Raw genomic sequence first — 21,958 nt, 5'->3', positions numbered from 1 at the left:
AAGAAAGAAAATCGGTTTTTTAAAAAAATAATTTTGTTTCTAATTCTTAATTTTCCGGGTGAGATCGGTGTGAATCCCACTAGTAATTTTGGGTTAGAAAATTATGTACTTGATTCATAGAAAATGAATGCATCTATGGAGAACTGAATATGGAATATATTTATCTTTGAATTTATATATAGAAAAAGTGACTTCGTAATGAAGGGAAGATTTATAGGTAACTGACCGTTAACATCAATTTGTAATATAATTCAAATAGCAAACGGGCCAATTAGGATGCATGATTCAAAAAAACCTTTAGTGTAGAGTTATGTGGAGAGTAATATTGAATAATCCGATTAAATACGATCTATGTTATTAGGATTAGGGTCATTAATTAGCTAGTGACGGTAGGCAAAGTATCTTACTAGTAAAATCTCAATAGAATAATTTGTAAACATTTTTTGGGCAAAAATTAATGACTTAACCTAAATCATTTTAGAATATTAAGGATAGGATTCGATTATAGCATGTCATTCAAAATTATTAGCATCCAAAGCAAAATAACATTGATAGACTAGTTTCTAATATATGTATTCAAATAGTTCTATCATAAAAATGCTAAAGGAAAAGCATGGAACGATGAAGAAGTAGTGAAGCTATCCGTGATTCTTCTTCAAAAACCTCCCAGCAAATTCAGTCAGGCGTGCATCTATGTTCTTCAAAAACCTCACGTAATCTTTGTGTTATTAGGTTAGAGTTTTGTGTTATTTAGTTAGAATTGTTTAATTGTTTGGTTAAGGAGAATATTAATGGGCCACTAAAGATAAAGTTCACCAAATATGTATTTTTTTTTTTGGGTTTTTTATGTGGATCGAATAACGTGCAATCGTATTAAAACTAATATATGTAATATATATAGGGAGATTCTCCAAAATAGCATCAAAATAAGTTTTTTCCAAACTTAGCACAACATCTCTAAAATTCCAAAAATAGCACCAATTAATCTTTCAAAATTAAATCATAAATCAAAATACTAAATCATACACCTCAAAATTATACCGTAAATGTGAAATTGAGAACCCAAACCTAAAAAAAACAAATTCTAAAAATTAATTTTAAATATTTTATTTTGTTAAATAGTGTTATTTTTGGAAATTTATGTAATGTTTGTTATAGTTGTCCATAAACTTGTTTTAATGCTATTTTAGTGCTATGGAAATATATATATATATATATATATATATATTTTTTTAAAAAAATTAGTAAGGAGTCAATTGACCTCACACTCATCTACGTGGATCCGCCCTTGAGTACCACCATTTGGCTTGGAGTGAAGTGGAGTGAAACCGATTTCTTCAAGAAGAAGGTAAAAATATGGAAAGGCATGCTGATATCTGGTGGAATCTGCCAGCCACAAGCCTTAAAGTAGTGAAAGCCTCAGTTGCCTCCTTAATTTCTCCCCACCACACTCTCCGAAGAGTGTACTGCACAAAGATAAGATAAGCAGCAATAGAGAGCTGTTATTGCCAACAACAGTAGTAGTAGTATATAAACGAAGAAGGTAAAAGAAAAGGGGTAATCAAACTTACATTGGCACTGAAGCACTCTTCATGGTCTATGGGAGTTAAACGGTATATATGAGCTGAAACTACATAGATATTATTAAATAAACATGTATAACTCTGTTTTTAAAAAAAACAAAAAAAAACAACCATAAAAAAATATATATATAAAAATTTTAGGTTATTGTATAACTTTGGATATTGAATATTAGATTACTGAATTAAAGAAATTTAGGTTCAGCTTAAAACAAAAGGTTTGTGTCAACTAAACATGATTTGTTTTGTTTAGTTGTCGAATAAGAGACAAATCTATAAGTAAGTTCAATGAACAGACACACCTGGGACGTGCCTCGTGATATTAGGCATTACATCAACAAGTGAATTATTTATTTTGTTCACGATTATGGCTTTAAGCCGAACATTTCCTGGTCCCAAACAACACAATTTTAACATACGAGAGCATCATAAATTAGAACAACTTGAAAACACTAACATACAAAACTTATGGGAATCATAGATGGGTTTTTAACGTCTTGCGAACATCTTCCCCACTGAAGCTTGGGAAAACGTCGTATCTCCGGCTGCCAGAAGAAGAAGAAGCAGCCATGGGAGACCAAAGAGGGAAGAGTCGAAGGTTTTTATTTTAAGAGAAGTAAATCAGCAATACATAGTGATTAGTGAGTGAGAGAGAGCGAGATAAGAGGAGAAACTTAGCCTTCCTGTACAAGTCCCTTTTAGTGAGAGAGATAAAGATGAGCAATACATTGGTCTTGTTTCCCTATACTGTATACATGCATATAAAATTATGAGAAACGAGTATATCTGATTGTGAGGATTTTAATTCAAATAATAATACATTGAAAACAATAACATACAAAACTATCTATTTGCTAAAATACTCTTTCAGTTTTCTAGAGTTGTGTGGTGTAGTCTGTGGAGTTAACTGTGGAGTGAAGATTTTCATATAATGTTTTTGTTATTTACTTCTACAATTTGTAATCTTAATTTAGAGTTTGGCCTACTGGCTACTGCGTCAGCAACCACTGAAGGATGCAATTGCATTTGCTGCTATTTTAGGAGCCTTTGGTTTCTAAGGGTTTCATGTACTGGTTGGAAGAATTCGTGCTTGAGAGCATCCTCTGCGCTGATTCGTCGCCTCGGGTTAACTGTCAAACATCTATCAACGAGGTCAAGGAGCGACTGTGGAATTGCTTCTAGAAACTCTCTGCGTTTTGTGTTGAGTTCGCACCATTTTCTCAAATCCATCCCTTTCAAGTACCTTGACTCGTACAATTCCTGAAACAACAACACAAAACTCTACCTAAATTCATCTCTCACAATCATCTATCTAGTTTGTAATTTACATTTTTAAGATATATCATGCTCAGGGGGTGCAGTAGAAGCAACACAGAACTCTAACAATGAAAACCCTTTTTTGTGATATGTGAATCCAAATGCTGGCGGTAAAGTAGAACAGAGCATGTAAATTTTGTCACATTAATGCAGCAATCAATGAATGGAGAGTTTAGAAGGGTGGCAAGATGAAATGTTACCTCAGGGAAAGAGGATTCACGGTTGTGCAGCTTGGCTACTTCCCATAATTCTTCACTGCCTCGTAGTTGTGCAATGTCCTTTATATTCCTGGGAATCACAAGGTTGTTGTAAGACGGCAAAAAAGAAAAAAGAGTGGAATCGAGTGATGGTGTATTCAGTCAAGTCAGATCTTAACTGTTCAGGGTCACCTGTGAAAGGTGTCCTTCCCATTATGAGGTATAAGAAAGTAACTCCCGCAGACCACACGTCTATCTTACATCCTTGGTGCAAAGATCTAAAGCAAACCTGCACAAACCAATTCAGCCAACGACAGCCCCAGAGAATTAGCTTTCTCATCCTAGATGTGTTAATGAGTGGCTCAGGCCTACAACTTTAGTCACAAGGAACAAGATTTCATATGGATTTAACTAGTATTAAGGGAAGTGAGCGATAGTTACAGTTGATGTACCTCTGGAGCTCGGAAGCCTTTGGTTCCTGAGCAAGGACCGTCTTTCTTCTGAATTACGGCCCCTAGTAAGGACAGAAAATATAAATATACATACGGTTTAAATTAAACTCTGAAACAAAAACAAGAGTCAATGATTACACCAGAACTCACCTGCTTCATGCCGACCGTTAGAGCGCAGTGGCATTGGGGTCAGATAAAGAAGTTCCTTCTCAGCTTTCCCAGGAAGAGCAGCTACCCGTTTTCTCATAGACGTAGGAGCTTTGGATGATACTTCATGGTTTGGAATTGGAACAGACATCGTCTCCTGCAGAAAATCTAAAAGCGCTTTTCTTCCATGACATGGCAAAGGCTCTCTCCTCTTTTCACCTGAAGGGTTGTTCCTTGTGCTGGTCACATCTTTAGCTGAAGTTAAGCCAGACCCTTCTGCCCCTTGGCTATTGAGTATCTCCCATCTGCCTATGTTATTCCGAGCTCTTATATTTCCCGCCGCTTTCTTGAGACTATTGGGCGCTAAAGTTTTCTGAGAAGATTTGTTGGTCCCTCGGTTTGTCGCATAAAGTGATTTAACCATTGTATGATGTTTCTTGCTGGCGGTTGGAAGACCTGAAGCTTCTTTTGATTTATCTAGAAAACATAAAGAGAGATAGCTTTAGTTTCCATATTTATAGCCAAGTACAACAGATATGCATGAGGGGAGAAGTTTACCTGATTTCCTGTACTTCTGGTGCAAATCCTAATTAAGCCATACAGGAAAAAGAAAAGAGATTAATATCGGTGGGTGGGGAAGGGAACGTAACAGTAAATATCAACATAAACGTTTGTGCTCCCTCAAGTTTTTCAGTGCCTCTGTTAGACACTGACCTTGGAATGAATAAGCAGGTTTTTTCGTTACCTCAAATTCTATTGTAAATAACACTAACCAAAAGCCGTTGCTAGTAAAATTTTGATAAGAGAAGGGGTGCTAAAAGAATGCTAACCATGGCAAGGTTAAAATCAATGAGATAGCCTTTGTTGGTCTTCCTAGAGAAGAGGAAGTTTCCTGGCTTAACATCCCTATGAACAACACCCTTCAAGATTGCAGGAAAAAAACAATAGAACTGGTTAGTTGCGTGATTGATATATGAATGCTAAAAATAATTCAGTCCAAAATCTGCGTTACCTGCTTATGCAGACTCGATAGAGCTTTGAACATGCAGTAGCCGTACCACTGTAGCTGATACACGTCTATTTCTCTCTTCAATAAATCAGGTCTGTCATGTTCAAGGTGCTCAAGGATGATGCAATCAGAATCTCCATTCTTGAGACAGCCTTCATGCTTTATTATACAGTTTTTCCCCCTAAATGAAACAACATTTCAGCAATTTCAGATCATTATGTTGAAAAATGTGGAAGGTTCATGCCTAATCATACTTCGTTACTTACCCAAAACGCTCCAGCATTCTGATTTCATTATTTACATAGTGCTTCTGAGCGCCAGCATGAGGGCCTGCAAGGAAAACACATGAGGCAAGTCTTCCAACAAAAAACACTGATGCAGTGAATAAAAATCTAGCTAGATATCATTTTCTTTCCCGTACATTTAATGGCAAATTCTGTTCCATCAATTTTCCTCTTCGCCTTATAAACAATACCGTAGCCACCTACATTTGGAATTCACCAATGGTTAGTCGATAGCCATTAAAGTTGTTTCAACAAACCGGGAATGTAGATGAAAGAGTGTGGAAAGAAATACCTGAACCTTCTTCCTCTACAATAGTGTAAGAATCAAAAACTGGAATTGTGTCATGTCTTGACTGATCCTAAACCACAAATATGAGAACTTTTAATATAGTGTGCATTAGTGCTAAAAGTCAGTGCAAAAGTGTTAACGTAGTAGAAAGCTTTACATAAAGGGGCTCACGCTAGAGGAAAAAGACATGTCTACCTTTTGATCTTTATGTTGAAGAGAGTTAACATTCTGCTTCAACTTCTGGATAGCTTTACTTTTTCTAGTGTTTTTTTTCTCAGGGGAAGAGCTGTGCGTTTTGCTGTTTCCTGGCGATTTGCATTGATCCTGAGTTTCTTGTACCAAAGATTTATCTTGATTAGCTTCTGTAGCAGAAGGCTTCAAAGGTAGATCTCTGACAGGGGTGCTACAGATGTCCACAGTGCGATCTTCAGTGTCCTCCACAATCTGTACACAGGTAGTTTGTATCTCCTCCGTAGGGTAGAGATCTTTCCTGTTTTTATCATCACCGTCTTGGAATGATACTTCGTCGTCAGCAATTTGAAAATCTTCAATTTCAAGTTGCTCGCAATCTCCACCCTCCTGAGGATATGGCAAATTGACATCCACTGAAGCATTGGCAACAATCTCGCCACCAAAAATTTCAGTCTGCAGACCAGGCTGAGCGTTAAGATCAAAAGCCATTATTTCTCGGTTATGTGCATTTAACTTCAACGAAGCTTGGGATTCTAAAGCTATAATAGTCCCAAGCATAGACCCACTGGCAACAGTTCTGGTGTCGTTAGGCCTGCTATCAATTACAGAGTAATTCACCTAAAGAAAAAAAAGAAAACAAAAACAGAATAACTTAATCCCTAAATGTTTGAAACTAAACTAAACCGTGAGAAACTTCATATTTTATTAAGAGATTTTACTTACATCATCTTCATCCTTTCGGCTTCTTTTAAGCAATGGCATTAACTGTAGCTCTTCTTGTTCCTCATTTTCTGAAATATTTCCATAGATAACCCCAAAAATTGAGAATAGAATCTCTATGTAAAGTATGACTAAACTGAATTAAATACAAAAAAACTTAATACCTCTCATATGCCCAACACTAATTCGCTTTGGCCTCGGAGATCTCGGATCCATAAAACGCCTTAATTGGTCAAACAGAACATTTTCCGGAAGACCCAAAGTAAAGGCGAAACTAGCCGGAGCGGAGAGAAACTCACACGAGAGAGTCACAGTGAAGCCATCTCCAGCAAGGGAAATAGGAGAATTAGGGATCGAGCAGAGAAATTGAACGAGATTAGGAGAACCTTGTAAGTATGTACATTTTGAAGAAAGATCTATAACGGATTCTGGATTGCCACTAGAGAGTAAGAGACTACAGAGCTCAAAGGCTTGCCGATAATAACGAAGCTCGTCGTTGCCGTCTGACTCGGGGAGACCTAGAGCTAGAAGCTCTCTTACGGCTGCAGAACTCTCGAGTTGACGCGGTTCCGAGTCTTCCGTCATTGCAAATGCTGTGAATCTGAGGGTAGAGAGAGACAGAGAGAAGCTAGGGCTTTGATAATTTAAGATTTGGGGGCGCAAATGGAGAAGGAGCGGGAGAATGGCACGTGAAATGCGTGTGATGTTTGTTTCGAGTTTTTCGCACATAAATGTTCCCGCTCGTTTATACGGGCCTTATGCGTCTATAGGCCCATTTAAAATCGCGCACCTGTTGTAAACCAAAGTATACCAAACGTAATTATTGAAATATTCTTATATGATAAATCACGGCTAATGATATTAGTGAACTCAAGTTATTTTCCCGTGATTTTTCTGGACTATGTTTAAGTTAGTTGGTTAATGGCGTTCGCGTGCCGCCTAGTGTGTGCTTAGACGGCTAGGTCTAGATGCCGATTCATTTTATAATATTCGGAAATTTTTAGACTAAAACATAAACTAATTACAACCATTGAAGTTATCTTCTTGTTTAATGCTTTTATAGTGCCCAACCATTGAAGTTAACCACTAGACTATTGTGAATTGATGATCGTAGTCTTGTATAGATAAATTTTAGAGCATTGCAATTATTCACGAGGATCAAACTTGTTGCTACTTGCAAGTCGAATAAAACCAATTCAGTTTACAACATACAATCAGAAAGCTGGAGATTATGGCTCTGTTCGTTTTCTTGTCGCTGGATCCAGCGACAGCGACCAGCGACAGATTTCAGCGACAGCATATGTTGTTCGTTTGTCTGTCGCTAGCGACGGTAGCGACAGTCGCTAGAAACTGTCGCTAAATTGTTCGTTTGCCTATCGCTGCGACTAAATACTATATATTCTTTTAAAAAATTAATAAAACTTAATTTTTGATAATTTATATTTTTATTTTAAAAAACAAATTACATATAGCCATAAAAATAAATTAAAAACATATTTACATATTTTTAAATAATTAATTTGAATTTTATTTTTAATTTATTCATTTTAATATTGTTATAACTGATTTTTTTAGAATTTTATTTAAATATATTCAAATTAATTTTTTATTTTATTTACTTAGATTTAGTTTAATTTTAATAACTATACGCAGTTATATTTTTATTTAATTAATTTTAATTTTGGTCATATTTAATTTATCAATTTTTATTTTTTTATTTTTCTTGGTCGCTATGTTGTTCGTTTGCCTGTCGCTGGATCCAACGACTAGTTTCAGCAATCAGTCGCTGATCGTTGGCGACAGTCGCTAAAAATTTTAGCGATTGAAAATTACGATCGCTGATCGCTGGCGACAGTCGCTGCGACTGGTCGCTAAACCAGCGACAGGTAAACAAACAACTTTCTGTCGCTGTCGCTCCTTTCTGTCGCTGGCGACAGGCAAACGAATATGTCCTAATAGAGAACAACAATCCTCGTCGATTTGACATTCAAATCAATCCTGTAAAATATATGCATGCATGTACGAACCTGATATATGTATATTTATGTACGTGGGGATGGATAGAACATGTGCGTTTGTGATGGTATAAGATGTAAAGATGGATAAATAGTAAATGAGGGACAAAGAGTACTGCTCGTGAGAGACAAAGGAAATTGTATGGGGTTAACCAAAATGTCGGTTAGTGGGTGCGGACATAATATTGGCCGTGGAGCTTTTATTAGGCTGTGTGACCAAATACAACACCAATGGTCCCTAATTTTTTTTTTGTTTTTTGTTTTTTGTCTTTTGTTTTGTAACATAGCATTATGCTCTTTTATCTTTTCCTATGAGTTTTTCTCATCGTTCTGATAATATCGTAGAATATCTTGATATGGGTATCATTTTCTGTTAAATTGTCAAGAAAACAACATCGTTCTAGCATATCAATGGCTAACATCATTAATGACCTGTTCTAATAAATATGATATGACCCCTTCAAAAACCAACCCGTGAATCCGAATGATCGTTCCAATATAAGTGTATAATATAAATTTATAAAGAAGTTTTGAAAATATAAGGCATTGTAATCATAATATCCCTATTTTGCATATATATTGACAATTCTATCTGTACCTACAAAGAAGTTTCATTTTGGAATTTTCATCTTTTTTTCCTTCCAATATGTGGAGGAAACTAAATCAGCATCTCATGATACCTATCCATCGACTGATACGTGTCACACAATGTATCCAACGATCTAAAAATCAAAACAAATAATCTCCTAATATATATCCTTATAATATAAAGAACCTTCATTTTCTCTTTCATGCAACTCTTCATTTTACTACTACTTTCACATATCTCTCTCTATATATCACTTTACTTAAACCACTATTCAACACACAAACACACATAACCATGGCCTCTTCTTCTTGTTCACATACCTTCCTCTGGCTTGCATTGTCTATGGCTTTAATTCCTTTCTCTTTAGCTCAAGCTCCCATGATGGCTCCTTCTGGCTCAATGTCCATGCCGCCTATGTCTAGCGGCGGCGGTGGAAGCATGGTCCCTCCTCCGGCGATGTCTCCGATGCCAATGATGATGACTCCACCACCCATGCCTATGATGACTCCACCACCTATGCCTATGATGACTCCACCACCTATGCCTATGACTCCACCACCCATGCCTATGATGACTCCACCACCTATGCCTATGACTCCACCACCCATGCCTATGATGACTCCACCACCCATGGCTATGGCTCCACCACCTATGCCTATGGCTTCACCACCAATGATGCCAATGACTCCATCTACCAGCCCAATGGCCGCAAGCCCAAGCCCAGTAACAGTTCCCGGTATGGCTTCCCCGCCGATGCCATCCGGAATGGAATCCGCACCTTCTCCGGGACCCATGCCGCCGGCCATGGCCTCGCCTGATTCCGGAGCTTTCAATGTTAGAAACAACGTCGTAACACTGTCGTACGTTGTTGGAGTTGTTGCAGCACATTTTATCCTCGTTTGAGATGGTTATTGAATCGGTCAGCCTTTTCTTGTAATTTACTTTCATATTTTTTTTCACGATTATTAGTGTTGGTCATTTTATCATATTTGAGTTTGTGTTTGATATGTACGATTCAGATATTTGTTTGCATTATTTGCTTAATAAGTTTATCGTCAACTCTAGTTGAAGAGAGACTTTGTATGTGATGTAAATTCATATCTTCTATCTATATTGTCACGGAACATAATATTCGTAATCATAGCCTCATAGGACAAAAATATGATTACAAAAAGAATAATAACACAACATGATCAATACTACCTCTCGTACGTTGTTAGTTGATGACATCGATGTATATTAATCGCAAGAAAAGAGAGCACCAAAACACACAATCTCCCTAATGTTCAGAAATATTACTATTCCGATAAAAATAAAAATAAACAAATGTGCTTCCTCAAAGAGACAAACCAAGGAAAAAACTAAAACTGCAAGCTGTCATTGGAATTCTCTATAAATTACTTTTTTTTTAATTTATTTTCATTAATAGAGGACCATGTATAGAATACATGAATAAGATTTCATTTTCATGAAAAATGAGAAAATATCAAATATGTTATATTTGAGAATGGAAGAATATGAAAGAGGGTGGGTATATAGTGAATAAATGGTAGGTAGGGAATATAGATAATAGATATGCCCCGATCGACCATAGAGGACAGCTAAAAAGAAAGTGACATTCACATGACTGTCTTTCTCAATTGCCCATACCATTTTCCAATGTGTAGAAAAGTTTAAAACGTATAGAAACTAAACCATACGTTTAAAAAGTTCTGTAGAAAAGTTTATACATATGCATTTTTTTTTTCAAGTCATGTAACTAATTTATTATTTTAAACGTAATTCTTTGTTGCGCGTAAATATACATATGCATAGACGCCTCGGATTTCTAAAGTAATTGCGTAAATATATTAAACCATCTCCAATGGTTTTCCCTATTTTTTCCTCTATAATAAAGTAATTCTATAATAGAGGTGAGTTTTACTCCAAACCACCTATATTCTCACTTCTAAAATAGAGATTGCTATTTTTTCTTCTATATATAGAGGAAACATTTGTAGAAAAAATAGAGTTCTTCTATAAATAGAGGAAAAAATAATAATCTCTATTTTAGAGATAAGAATAGGGATGGATTGGAATAAAACTCACCTCTATTATAGGGGATCTCTATTATAGAGGCAAAAATAGATGACCATTGGATTTGTTGGATATGTTTTTAGAACAATATGATGATTATTGCGCATGGATTTAATACAATCATTTATAAGAACTTATGTAATGTGCAAAGATTCCTATGCACTTAATTCTCTATAACCCATAAAAAATGAGCTAGGCATGATTTTTAGCGTTTAACACACCAGAAATCAACGATCATTGGCGCACATAGATCAACGAACCATTGTATCTATATGGAAAGGGATGCTTTTAGTCTCCAATTTCTAAAAGTTAACAGCTATCTTTTAGCTACATTGGAATGAGAATGGCTATTTTTCTAACTTTATAATGGAGTGACTGGTTGAACTCAAAATGAAGTATTGTAAACTTAAGAAGTTGTAGGAAGGAACTCTATTACGTACTGAATTTACGTTTTAGACTCTAGTGTAAGTAAAAGAGTTATTTAGGCTCTGAACGGTGACAATGTATGAATCACAATAAAGCACTAATTCACATGTTTTTTTTTGTTATAAACCCAGGTGTATAAAATGATTGCAATCAGTATAGGTTATAATAATCATAATCCATAGGTTAAATGTCATTAATAGTGATAACTGGACAAGATTTAAAAAAATGGCCACAAACACGCACAAAAAAAAATTGAAAGTAAACACAAAATTATCTCAAGTAAATGTCATAATTATGAGTAGTGCAAGGTATATTAATTTGGTAACATCTACCAAAATTTGAATTTTACTTATATAAGATTTTGCAAATTGGTAATAACTTAAATAAATGAGACTTATAGTTCAGTTTAGAAATTTAACAAAAATTTTGTTTTCCAACTTCAAAAATAATATAAACGAGTTCAAGAACAGAGACCAACTCTGTCAAAAAAAAACACATACTGCAAAATAAAGCTTATCTTCCTGAAATGAATTGATTTTTTTTTTTTTTTTTTTGGTGGTGTTGATGAACCGTTGACGTATAGAGGAATAGGATGTGGCCTTATTTTCTATAGGATGTGGCCCTAATTGCTATAGGATGTGGCCCTAATTGCTATAGGATGAGAAATCTTTGCTCAACTTGGGTTTTGAGTGGATTCAACCTTGATGTCGTCTTCATCTTTTCCATATCTGTATATAAACTTCAGAATGGTTTCCCTTTTGGAAATGTGTTTTTCTTTCTATAGCTATCCATGAAGTCTTCTTCTTTTTCTTCTTCTTCTTCTTCTTCTTCTCGTTCCCGGAGACACGATGTTTTCCCCAACTTCAGAGGGGAAGATGTCCGCCAGTCATTAGTCAGCCATCTTCGTAAGGAACTCGATCGCAAGTTTATAAAAACATTCAACGACAACAGGATCGAAAGAAGCCGCGATATCAACCCGGAGCTTTTAAAGGCGATAGCAGAATCGAGGATCGCGATCGTCGTCTTCTCTGAGAACTATGCTTCTTCCAAGTGGTGCTTAGATGAGTTGGTCAAGATCCGAGAGTGCCATGAGGAGTTTGATCAAATGGTGATTCCTATTTTCTACAAAGTAGATCCTTCTCATGTTAGAAAACAGACGGGACAGTTCGGCAAGGTCTTTGGAGAGACCTGCATCGGCAGAACGGAGAATGAGATACGAAAATGGATGCGAGCTCTAGCAGAGGTTGCAAATCTTGCCGGAGAAGATCTTCGGAACTGGTAATTATGTTTTTTTTATTTATATATATTTTAGCTTACATCTCAGAATTAGTTTATGCTTTTAGGGATGTTCCTTGATTAGAATTGGCTATTGTTATTTGTTATGAACCTTTCTTTCCTTGTGAATTAAGAAGAATATGAAAGGTTAGTTCTCCCTTAGAGATTAAGGTTAATTCTTGGGGCTTCTTCTTTTATTAATTGATAGAGACCCTTATATATATAGGTTTCATACGACTTAATCATAACCCTAATGCATAACTCTAACGTATAAAGGATAATATGAAAACCAAACTCATAAAGTAAACCACTAATTAATTATAATGTCCTAACCATATCCTAATCAACCTAACCATAGTCTTGTTGTATCATTATTGTTATGTAGGCGTAGCGAAGCAGAAATGGTTGAAAACATTGCCAACGATGTTTCAAACAAACTTATTACCCCATCAGATAATTTTAGAGACTTCGTTGGGATTAAAGCTCATATAAGGAAGCGAGAATGATAGGGATTTGTGGACCTCCTGAAAGTGGTAAGACTACCATAGGAAGAGCTCTATACATCAAACTCATTAGGCAGTTCGAGGATCGGGCTTTCGTAGCATATAAGAGAACATTGCGGAGCGACTATGACCAGAAGTTGTGTTGGGAAAAACAATTTTTATCAGAAATTCTTTGTCAAAAGAATATAAAGAAGATAGAGCAATGTGGTGCCGTGGAGCAACGACTAAAGCACATGAAAGTTCTTATCGTTCTTGATGATGTTGATGAACTAGAGCTACTAAAAACGTTGGTAGGACGAATAAGGTGGTTTGGACCTGAGAGCAGAATCGTTGTGATTACTCAGAAAAGGGAACTTCTCAGGGCTCACAAGATTCAACAAGTTTATGATGTGGAATTCCCATCAGATGAACTGGCTCTTCAAATGTTTTGTCGATATGCTTTCGAGAAAAACTATCCACCTGATGGTTTCAGCAACCTTGCAGCTGAAGCGGCAAAGCTTGCGGGTAATCGTCCTAATGCTCTCAAGCACATCGGTTCGTCTTTTAGAAGGATATGGGACAAGGAACAGTGGGTGAAGATGCTATCGGAGTTTCGTAATGAGAGCAACCTAAAAATCAGATATGATGGGTTAGATGGCAAAGATCAAGATTACATTGCGTGTTTAACCAATGGTGAGGGAATCAATATAAAAAATTGCATGGAGATAGTGTTGTTAACACTTGAATTACAATTATTGCTGATAATTCCCTCAACTTAACACACATATATATGCATGCATGCAGGTTCAAATTCCCAGCCTCAAAGAAACATGGACGCAAGCTCAAGTGTTTATCAAGTGAAAGCAGAGTGGATCCACTTAGCACTAGGCGTGTCTATATTACTTAATGTCAACAGTGACGGAACGAGAGATCTCAAACATTTGAGCTACAAGTAATGTGGAATCTTACACAATGTTACGCTTGTTTTTTCATATTACGTAGTCTTTAGAATCTTAACTAGCTAGTAATCTAACAATAAGTTATTGGTTGCAGTCGAAGAGTGGCCCAACAAGTAGAAGCATGGTGGTCGGAGAATTGTGCAAGAGTGTGCAAGAAGTATAATATTATATGTGGCATGGATAAATCAACTGGTGGTGGTGGTAATTTTGAGGAAAGAAATAAAGTTTGCTATGCTGGGTCAGATCCCAACGGCAAAGATCAAGGTATTGCGTGACGAAATTGATAATATAAAAAATGGCTCGGAGCTAGATAGTATTAGCATTGGAATTAGAATCATTGATTATAAGTCTTTCGTACTGGCCCGTTCATTTCTCCATTTTATCTGGATATGAATACACGTACACCCTATGTTGTTACTTGTTCTAATTTGGTATCTGCATCTAGATGATTTATTTGGATGCAAATCCAAATGTATACTAAACTATATCACACACGCAATGAATAATTCTCTTGCTTCACATTAGCTATGCATGCAGGTTTAATGTATGGGGAATCTTCGAATTCCCAATTTCAAAGAAACATGGACGCAAGCCTCAGAAGATACAAAACCAGTAATGAATTCTCAAAAGATTTCTCAACATCCTTAACGAAAGCTTTTCAAGTGGAGGAGGAAAACACCGAGTGTGAACCAGGTGTGTGTGTGTGTGTATATAACTTTTGGAATTCGTACCAATCTTTTAGCGTACGTTTGCATGTGGAAAATATTTTTCACCCTTACTTCTATGCCTGCAGATTTAACGTATGGACAAAGTTCAAATTCCGAGCTTCGAAAAAACATGGACGCAAGCAATATGAGAAATGAACCTGTGAGTGAGATGCTTTTCAAAAATTACGGTGCGCATTTGCCCAATGGTAAGGGAAGTGATATTTTAAAACTTGCATGGAGATATTGTAATCTGCACTTAATTACAATTCTGGCTGATATAAGTCCCTGAAACACTTATGCCTGCAGGTATAACGGATGGAAAATGTTCAAATCCACAGTCTCGAAAAAAACTGGACGCAAGCCTCCGAAGAGACAAAATTGTGCATCACTGGATTCGAACCAGTCGTGACTTATCATTTGATTTTCAGGGCCCAACATCTATAGTGAGTGCTTCTCAAGTGGAGGAGAAAAAGATCGAGTGTGAAGAAGGCGTGTATATAACACTTGGCATCCTCAGTGGCAGAATTGTAGTTCTCAAACGTTTGGAGTTCAGGTAATGTGAAATATGAATATTCTTACGTACACATAGGATTCATATCATTCAATCTAACAATGAGTGGTTATTTGTAGCCGAAGAGTGGCGCAACAAGCAAAAGTTTGGTGGTGGGAAAATTGGATAAATGTGTACGAGAAGTACAATATAAGTGGCATAGATAAATCATTTGATGGTCGATTTAATGGTTAAAAACAAAGTGAAGGTTAGCCTGGCCCTTAAAAGAGTCAGGACAGAGCTAGATATCTAAGCCGCAGGTCTACTGGAAATCTTTTTACTGCATGCGTGGCTTCAACACTATTTTAAATCGTTTGATCACTTCTCTTTCTTTACATTGTGATTTCATTAATAACTATGATATGATTACATAATGTTGGAAATCTTTATTTGCGGCTTGCGGGTATTCACCTAGTTGATTTAATAGGTTCCGTTAAAACATCTCGGCAATCCTCAAATCATTTTTACCTGTTCAAGTTACTTGATGCTTTAAGTACAAGTTAACACTCATTTCAGTGAACGTTTCATCATCCAACCAGGATTCCGTTAGCTTAAACATTTTTTGTATTGATCAATCTGGAAACTGAGCAAGTGTTTAATTATAGACAACAACACAATCTCACTTCTGTTAATTATCAAAAATCAACCAAACTTACAAGACTCTCCGTGTGAATTAAACTGCAGATATTTTATAAAAAGCCGATCGACCTTGGACTTGTGATGCCAATCTCTTTGTACAGCTCTTTGGGAGATGAATACTATGGAAGTTTGGTCCCTTTGGGACAGTTGCAGGTCTTTTCTCCCCTGAAGCAAGAACACAAACAGAAGGTTTGTTGATGACTGCAACTTCTTTAGATTCTCCATCCATCTGTGAGGTTTCCTCCACGGTTTCATCTCCTTTCCTTGCTGCCACTTGCTTCTTTCTACCTGATGCAACCCTGAGAAAATGCACAAAATTTTCAGATTACATTGCGAGAAAAGGTAACTGCTATGACAAGTCAAGACTCGTTTGCCATGTTCGCTCAAGTTATAGATTATACTTTGTCTTTCTGATCAAGCAGTTTTTACCTCTTTCCATTAATCATGTTTTCAGAGACAAGTGTTGTGGCTCTTGGAGCTTTTAGCCGGGAAGTTGTGTTCTTCTCTACCTGCAAGTTGGAGATTATTATATCACCAAAAGAAACACTCACACGATGAACTTACTCGAACTAGCTGATGTTTTGAACCCATGTTTTCACCATGGAACCCCATAATGCTTGCAGCTTCTTCTTTGGCAAGAGTACACTGTGGTTTCTTCTCCGTGTGTGCTTCCTTGAGAATTTGTATATTTGTGAGGTGATGAGCTAAAGAGAACCCAAAGTAGAGCAAACAACCAACACTTTCCGTACCTGTTATTGTCCAAGGCTGAAGAATTTTCCTTATCATCGCCTTCTCTATCAACTACATCCGTCGCATTAGTAGCATTTTCTTTGTTCTCACACTCCAACGGTAATGCATTTTCCTTGTCTTCAGTCTCCACAGTCATACATTGCTTTGCTTTGTTCTGTCCACTCACCTTTATTACAGAAATATCTTCTCTATCGACAGCCGTTGCAATAGTAGCATTCTCTTTGTCCTCGCACTCCAAAGCTAATGCATTCTCTTTTTCTTCAATCTCAGCAATTTGATTTTGCTTTGATGTATCCAGTCCACTAAAAAGTTTTAAAATATCGTAGTTTTTAAATTTTAACTTTAAAATATTAAAAATATTAAAACTTTTAAAATGTTGAAATATTATAAATATTTAAATTTTATAGAATGTTTAAAATATTATAAATATTTAAACTTTAGAAGATGTTTTAAAATATTATAAATATTTAAACTTTATAGAATATTTTAAAATATTATAAACTAGAATTTGTACTCGTGCACACATATGCTTTTTACATAAAACATTTTATATCAATATAAATTCTATAGCTCAAATAGAATCATTTAAATTTTTGAGTATAAATTTATATAAACATTGAACTTATGTTACTAAGTGATATAAAACATATATTGTTGACGATAATTTTTTCTTAACAAATAAATAATTTGATATATATTATGTGGTAACTAAAATCACTTCAAAAATTCGCAGGAAAATAAACCGCATTGATGATTACCTCATGATTTTTTATCTTAAATTTTTTTTTCTTATTCATATTATATGAAAACAGTCTGTAAAGGGTTTGATGTTGATTATCGATTGTTGACCTAATTGTATATATCAATTATTATTAGATGTTGATACTAACATGACACTATTCGATATAAAATCTAAATATACCAAATCTCATGAACATTACTTAGTGTAAAGTTACATATATAATATCATAGTGTAAAGTTACATATATAATATCATATCGTTATAACATCTTTACCGAGCTTGTTTTACCCATCAAAGCAAGTGCAGCGTACCATTAAAGAATTCTAGACTAATTCATGAGTATGTCTATCTTATCTCACTTTCCATGATTATATGACCAAATGGTTAAGCCCGACTTGGAATCTAATAATCTATTTAATAATGTATGTCATTTATTTTTCTACAAACTCATTTTTTTCACACAATGAATAAGATGTCAAAGATTTTAACTTAGACATGTGCATTATTATCTGTTTAATTTTTAGTAATTTATTTTCAAACAATTATAGCTATAATTCTTTCATCATTATCTATAATGCATTAGTTGCCTTTTGACATTTTTACTTTCTTTTCACCTTTTACTGGCTCACATACAACACATATTAGACTATAAATTGATTTTCAAGATATATTATAACTATTTTCTCTTTAATTACTATCTTTCAAGGACAATTGCATTTTGTAGACCTTTATTTGGTCTTGAATGCAATAGTAGACCCCATATTCGATATTTGAGAAACATAACCACTAAGGGTACTGAAATTACAGTTGACTCCCTTACGACCAAACAAAAAACAGAAGCCGTAATGACAGATGTAACCTGGAGGAAGTCTGCAATAGTTTTTTTTAAGGTGGATTACAAATTGACGTCAACAAGAAGACATAAAAATATGTCTACTCCTTAATTATAGTTTAAATTTTAATTAAAAAATTATAATAAATTTACATATAAACCAGTAAAATTAAGGGAGAAAAGATTGATTAGGCTAAAATTATTTGATTTAGAGTTTGCTTAAGTAGACTTCTCTGTAGACTATTGGTGGTTAACTTTGTTATGCCATCAACCATTAATATTATATTATCTTAATTTCACCGATAATTTAACCAAACCGATAGCTGAACCTAACCGAATGCGTACCGATTCTTTGATTTTAACCTAACCGGATAATTAACCTAACCGGATAATTTAACCATATATATACTTCTTTCTGTAATTCAACCCTAGTTTTTTATGTGATCTCTCTCTCTCTCTCCAAAATTTCTCTCTCAAAAATTTCTGATATTGTTGCGCTCAAGAATTCAGATTGTATTCTCATCATTTATCGTCTTCAAAACTCAAGGACATCTCAGATAAGTATTCTCATCATTCTCGTTGGCGATTTGCTTTTGTAACGCTTTAGCTAATTTTGTTCAAAAAATATATATGTTCTCATCGTTTTTTGTTCATTTTGCACACAGATATGGGGTTACACAGCTACACTCAGCCATCTTCTAGTTCTTTGCAAGTATGGAGTGAAGGTCCACCCGAAGTAAACTTTCTTGGCATGACAGTTGGAATTCCTGACAAATGTTTATGCGGAAGGGAAACCATTATGAAATGTTCCACTACAGCCGACAATCCTGGAAGGATTTTCTTTGGATGCAATAACTATGAGGTTGTTAGACTGTGTGGTGGTTTATTCGTTTGGTATAATTATTATTTGAGTATAAATAATATTCTTATGGGTATATTTATTTCTTTGTATAGGATGGAGAGGACCATATTATGAAATGGTGGGATGAGGCTATTATGCAAGAATTTCAAGCAATACGAGGTGGACTTGCTGACCAAAGGGATTCTATTACAGCCATCCAGGAAAATGAAGATATGTTATGGGTTCAGCAGGAGCTATACAAGGTGAAAGATCAGATGAAGAAATTACGTCTGTCAGTTCGTCGTGTACGCTGGGTGGTCGAGAATGTGTTAATCGCCGGTATAATCCTCATTGTTGTATTTATCTCTTTGGTTTCGTAGATCTTTCACTAAAATCTGTGAACCTTTCTTTATCGTGTCTGTTTATTTGAATAGCGTATTTATGTTTGTAATCTGTGAATTTGCTTCAGTTTCTATAATATTTGGACAACTTTGTTGACTTCAGTAGTTGACTTATTTAGTAGACTTCAACCATTTACATAAGACTTAAAACTTAGATTATGAAGTCATTCGTACAATGTGAGTAAAGAAGTCAGGCGATGAAGTCTGCGTGTGAAGTATACTCGTTAATGATTTACGACGTGATAGTTTGCGTTATTAATTAATTATATGTAACTGTTCATTGTAACCGTTTCGTCTCATATATATAAACCAAGTCATGGGCCTTCTGATTATTTTAAAACTGCAACCGAAAAAGTAGTTCATCTTCACGATGGAGAATTGGAGATTGAATGTCTTTCAGTATCTTTATCGGTCAATCTAAATCATCACATCCACGAAGAATCGGAGACTGAAATCATTCACGGTTGGATAATTATTCTTAGAAAGTTTCTATATCACTTCATTTCATACTTATAAGTGTAGAATTCTATATTCACCCGCAACTTTTGTCCCTATATCATAGAAAGTTAGAAACTCGTTCATCGTCGTTAACGATGTATTAATTTGGTTGATTAGATTGATTTGCAGTTTAAAGTATGGTTTAGTTTCCCAGGAAGAAGTCTTCCTAATAAGTCTTCAGCATAATTAGTACAAATATTAATTTGATTTGATTGATTTGCAGACGGTTCAGTTTCCCATGGAAAAGTCTGCCAGAGAAGTCATCAACATAATCATTACAAGGTATAAATTGATTTGACGTTAGTTGGCGGTAATATATATATATTTGTTTAATTTACCGATAAGCGGGAATTGGTTTACCGATAAGCGGGATCCGGTTTTAATCGATTTTCATCAATAATTTTCTGGTACTGTTTCAAATAACCAGGAATTGGTTTTTTAAAACCGGGATTATTATAATTATTATAATTTTGCACAACTTAAAACCATGATAACAACTATAGTTATCTTTGATTCCGTCTTGCTCATATTCTTGTCAACTTTTCTATTCCGCTTATCTCTTCCGCTTATCACTAACGGTTGATTTTCCCATTTCTTTTCGTGTTAAACTTAAATCTCCATCTTTCGGATTGTCTTTTTGCTTACCTTGCTTAACGTCTTTGTACCATATCTCGCCGAACTCTGTATTCTTCAACCCCGCCGCTTCATCTTCGCTGCAACGTCTTCGCCGCCGTTTCCTCTTCGACTAAACTAAAGGTTGACTTCTTTTTCAATTTGATTTTAGACATCTTTTTCAATTCAATTGTAGACTTATTGTATTTGTCTTCTTCCATCTCAATCTCTCAATTTCTAATTTCCCGCCAAACCTAATCTTATCTTGCAAAATGGAGGAGGCGAACAATCCAGAATTTCCTCGGAGGTTTTACACAAAGGGTGAGGAACCGTTTCCGCGTAAAAGCATCGGCTATTACAGCAACGATATGAAGCTGTTTGATGAACTGTACAAAGCTCTCGAAACGGATGAATGGGATGAGGTTCGTGACTCTCGACTGGGTGTCTTCTTACAGTTCAACCGTCTCCAATTCGGATGGGCTTCCAGACTGGTTCACCGTATGCTCAGCTTTCAGATAGTCTGCAACAAAAAGTACGAGATATGAAGTCTGGTTGGATCTAACCCGTTAAGATTTTCTTTGAATGAGTTTGAAGCCATCACTGGACTTAACTGTGAAGATGTCGAGTCCTTGGAGCAGCCACAGATTGAACTTACAGACGAGATGGAAGAGTTTTGGGAGAATTTTGGAGTCAGTTAAGATAGTGGTCCGAGTATTGAGCAACTCGTTGCAGCATGTAAGAACGCTTACTCTTGGGATAGAGTAGATCGTATTAGATTGGGTTAATAAGCCATCTACGATGGGTTTATAGAAGCTAGAAAACCCTCAACACCCACCCGTCTAAATATGGCTAGGCTAGTCATGGATTTAGATGCATTTCTTGATTATCCCTGGGGAAGAGTTGCTTTCAAGAATCTCATTCAGTCTGTGAAGGAGAAGGACATAAACAAGAGTTACACAATAGACGGATTTGTCAAACCTCTGCAGATTTGGGTGTACGAATCTATGCCAGATTTTGCCAAGAAATTTGACGACCCGTTGCCTAATAAACCAACTCTACCGTTGCTTGCTTACCGCGGTTCTCGCGGTAGAAAATATGTCAAAGAGGGCATTCTAAAACAGATACGCATATAGTTTATCTACTATCTTAGATTTGTCTATTAACAACACTCTTAACCACTATCGTGTTAGATTTGAACAACTACACTGTTTTATATCAAATGTAGACTCGTTTCAATCACTTTAAAACTATTGGTGGCATGATTAGCCCTGTTTGGGAAGAGGATGAAGCAGATGGCAAAATTGATAATATTTTGAGAGTGTTCAATGGGGATTTTGGTCCATGGAAGTGGGGGAGAGGTTTGTGGGAGACGGACGG

General features: G+C 35.7%; 3 protein-coding genes and 1 pseudogene across 4 annotated transcripts; 2 read left to right on the top strand and 2 right to left on the bottom strand.

Moving 5' to 3' along the window:
• Positions 1 to 2,379: 2,379 nt before the first annotated feature.
• LOC104731887 (uncharacterized) lies at positions 2,380 to 6,977 on the bottom strand. Of its 2 annotated transcripts, none has more exons than XM_010451394.3 (14): positions 6,352 to 6,977; positions 6,191 to 6,258; positions 5,471 to 6,085; positions 5,279 to 5,345; positions 5,124 to 5,186; positions 4,969 to 5,032; positions 4,706 to 4,883; positions 4,524 to 4,613; positions 4,252 to 4,279; positions 3,697 to 4,170; positions 3,547 to 3,608; positions 3,274 to 3,383; positions 3,098 to 3,185; positions 2,380 to 2,840 (listed from the first exon to the last, which is right to left on the bottom strand). In XM_010451394.3, exons 1-14 carry the CDS (start codon positions 6,914 to 6,916, stop codon positions 2,613 to 2,615), a joined length of 2,700 nt encoding a protein of 899 aa, XP_010449696.2. In that variant the 5' UTR covers positions 6,917 to 6,977; the 3' UTR covers positions 2,380 to 2,612. The 2 variants fall into 2 exon arrangements, with proteins under 2 accessions (XP_010449696.2, XP_010449697.2); XM_010451395.3 differs by having other exon boundaries at positions 5,279 to 5,339; positions 6,352 to 6,881.
• A 2,090-nt stretch (positions 6,978 to 9,067) lies between these two features.
• LOC109127879 (uncharacterized) lies at positions 9,068 to 16,201 on the bottom strand. The gene is made up of 2 exons (XM_019233414.2): positions 16,180 to 16,201; positions 9,068 to 9,990 (listed from the first exon to the last, which is right to left on the bottom strand). The coding sequence occupies exon 2, from the start codon at positions 9,595 to 9,597 to the stop codon at positions 9,160 to 9,162; it is 438 nt and encodes a 145-aa protein (XP_019088959.2). The 5' UTR covers positions 9,598 to 9,990; positions 16,180 to 16,201; the 3' UTR covers positions 9,068 to 9,159.
• LOC104731885 (disease resistance protein RLM3) lies at positions 11,781 to 15,707 on the top strand. Its single transcript, XM_087478405.1, is given in 9 exon segments — positions 11,781 to 12,571; positions 12,954 to 13,054; positions 13,057 to 13,743; positions 13,855 to 14,002; positions 14,104 to 14,273; positions 14,547 to 14,702; positions 14,803 to 14,922; positions 15,023 to 15,269; positions 15,347 to 15,707. Coding segments are annotated over 9 exon segments (2,232 nt in total). The 5' UTR covers positions 11,781 to 12,083; the 3' UTR covers positions 15,462 to 15,707.
• Positions 16,202 to 18,896: 2,695 nt separating the features above from the next.
• LOC147930570 (uncharacterized) lies at positions 18,897 to 21,714 on the top strand (annotated as a pseudogene).
• Positions 21,715 to 21,958: the final 244 nt, after the last annotated feature.

Source organism: Camelina sativa, chromosome 12, assembly GCF_030686135.1.
Source record: "Camelina sativa cultivar CO46 ecotype springtype chromosome 12, ASM3068613v1".
Classification (NCBI taxonomy): Eukaryota; Viridiplantae; Streptophyta; class Magnoliopsida; order Brassicales; family Brassicaceae; genus Camelina; species Camelina sativa.
Note: the sequence above shows the minus strand (reverse complement) of the source record. Positions and strands in the feature narration are given on the sequence as shown.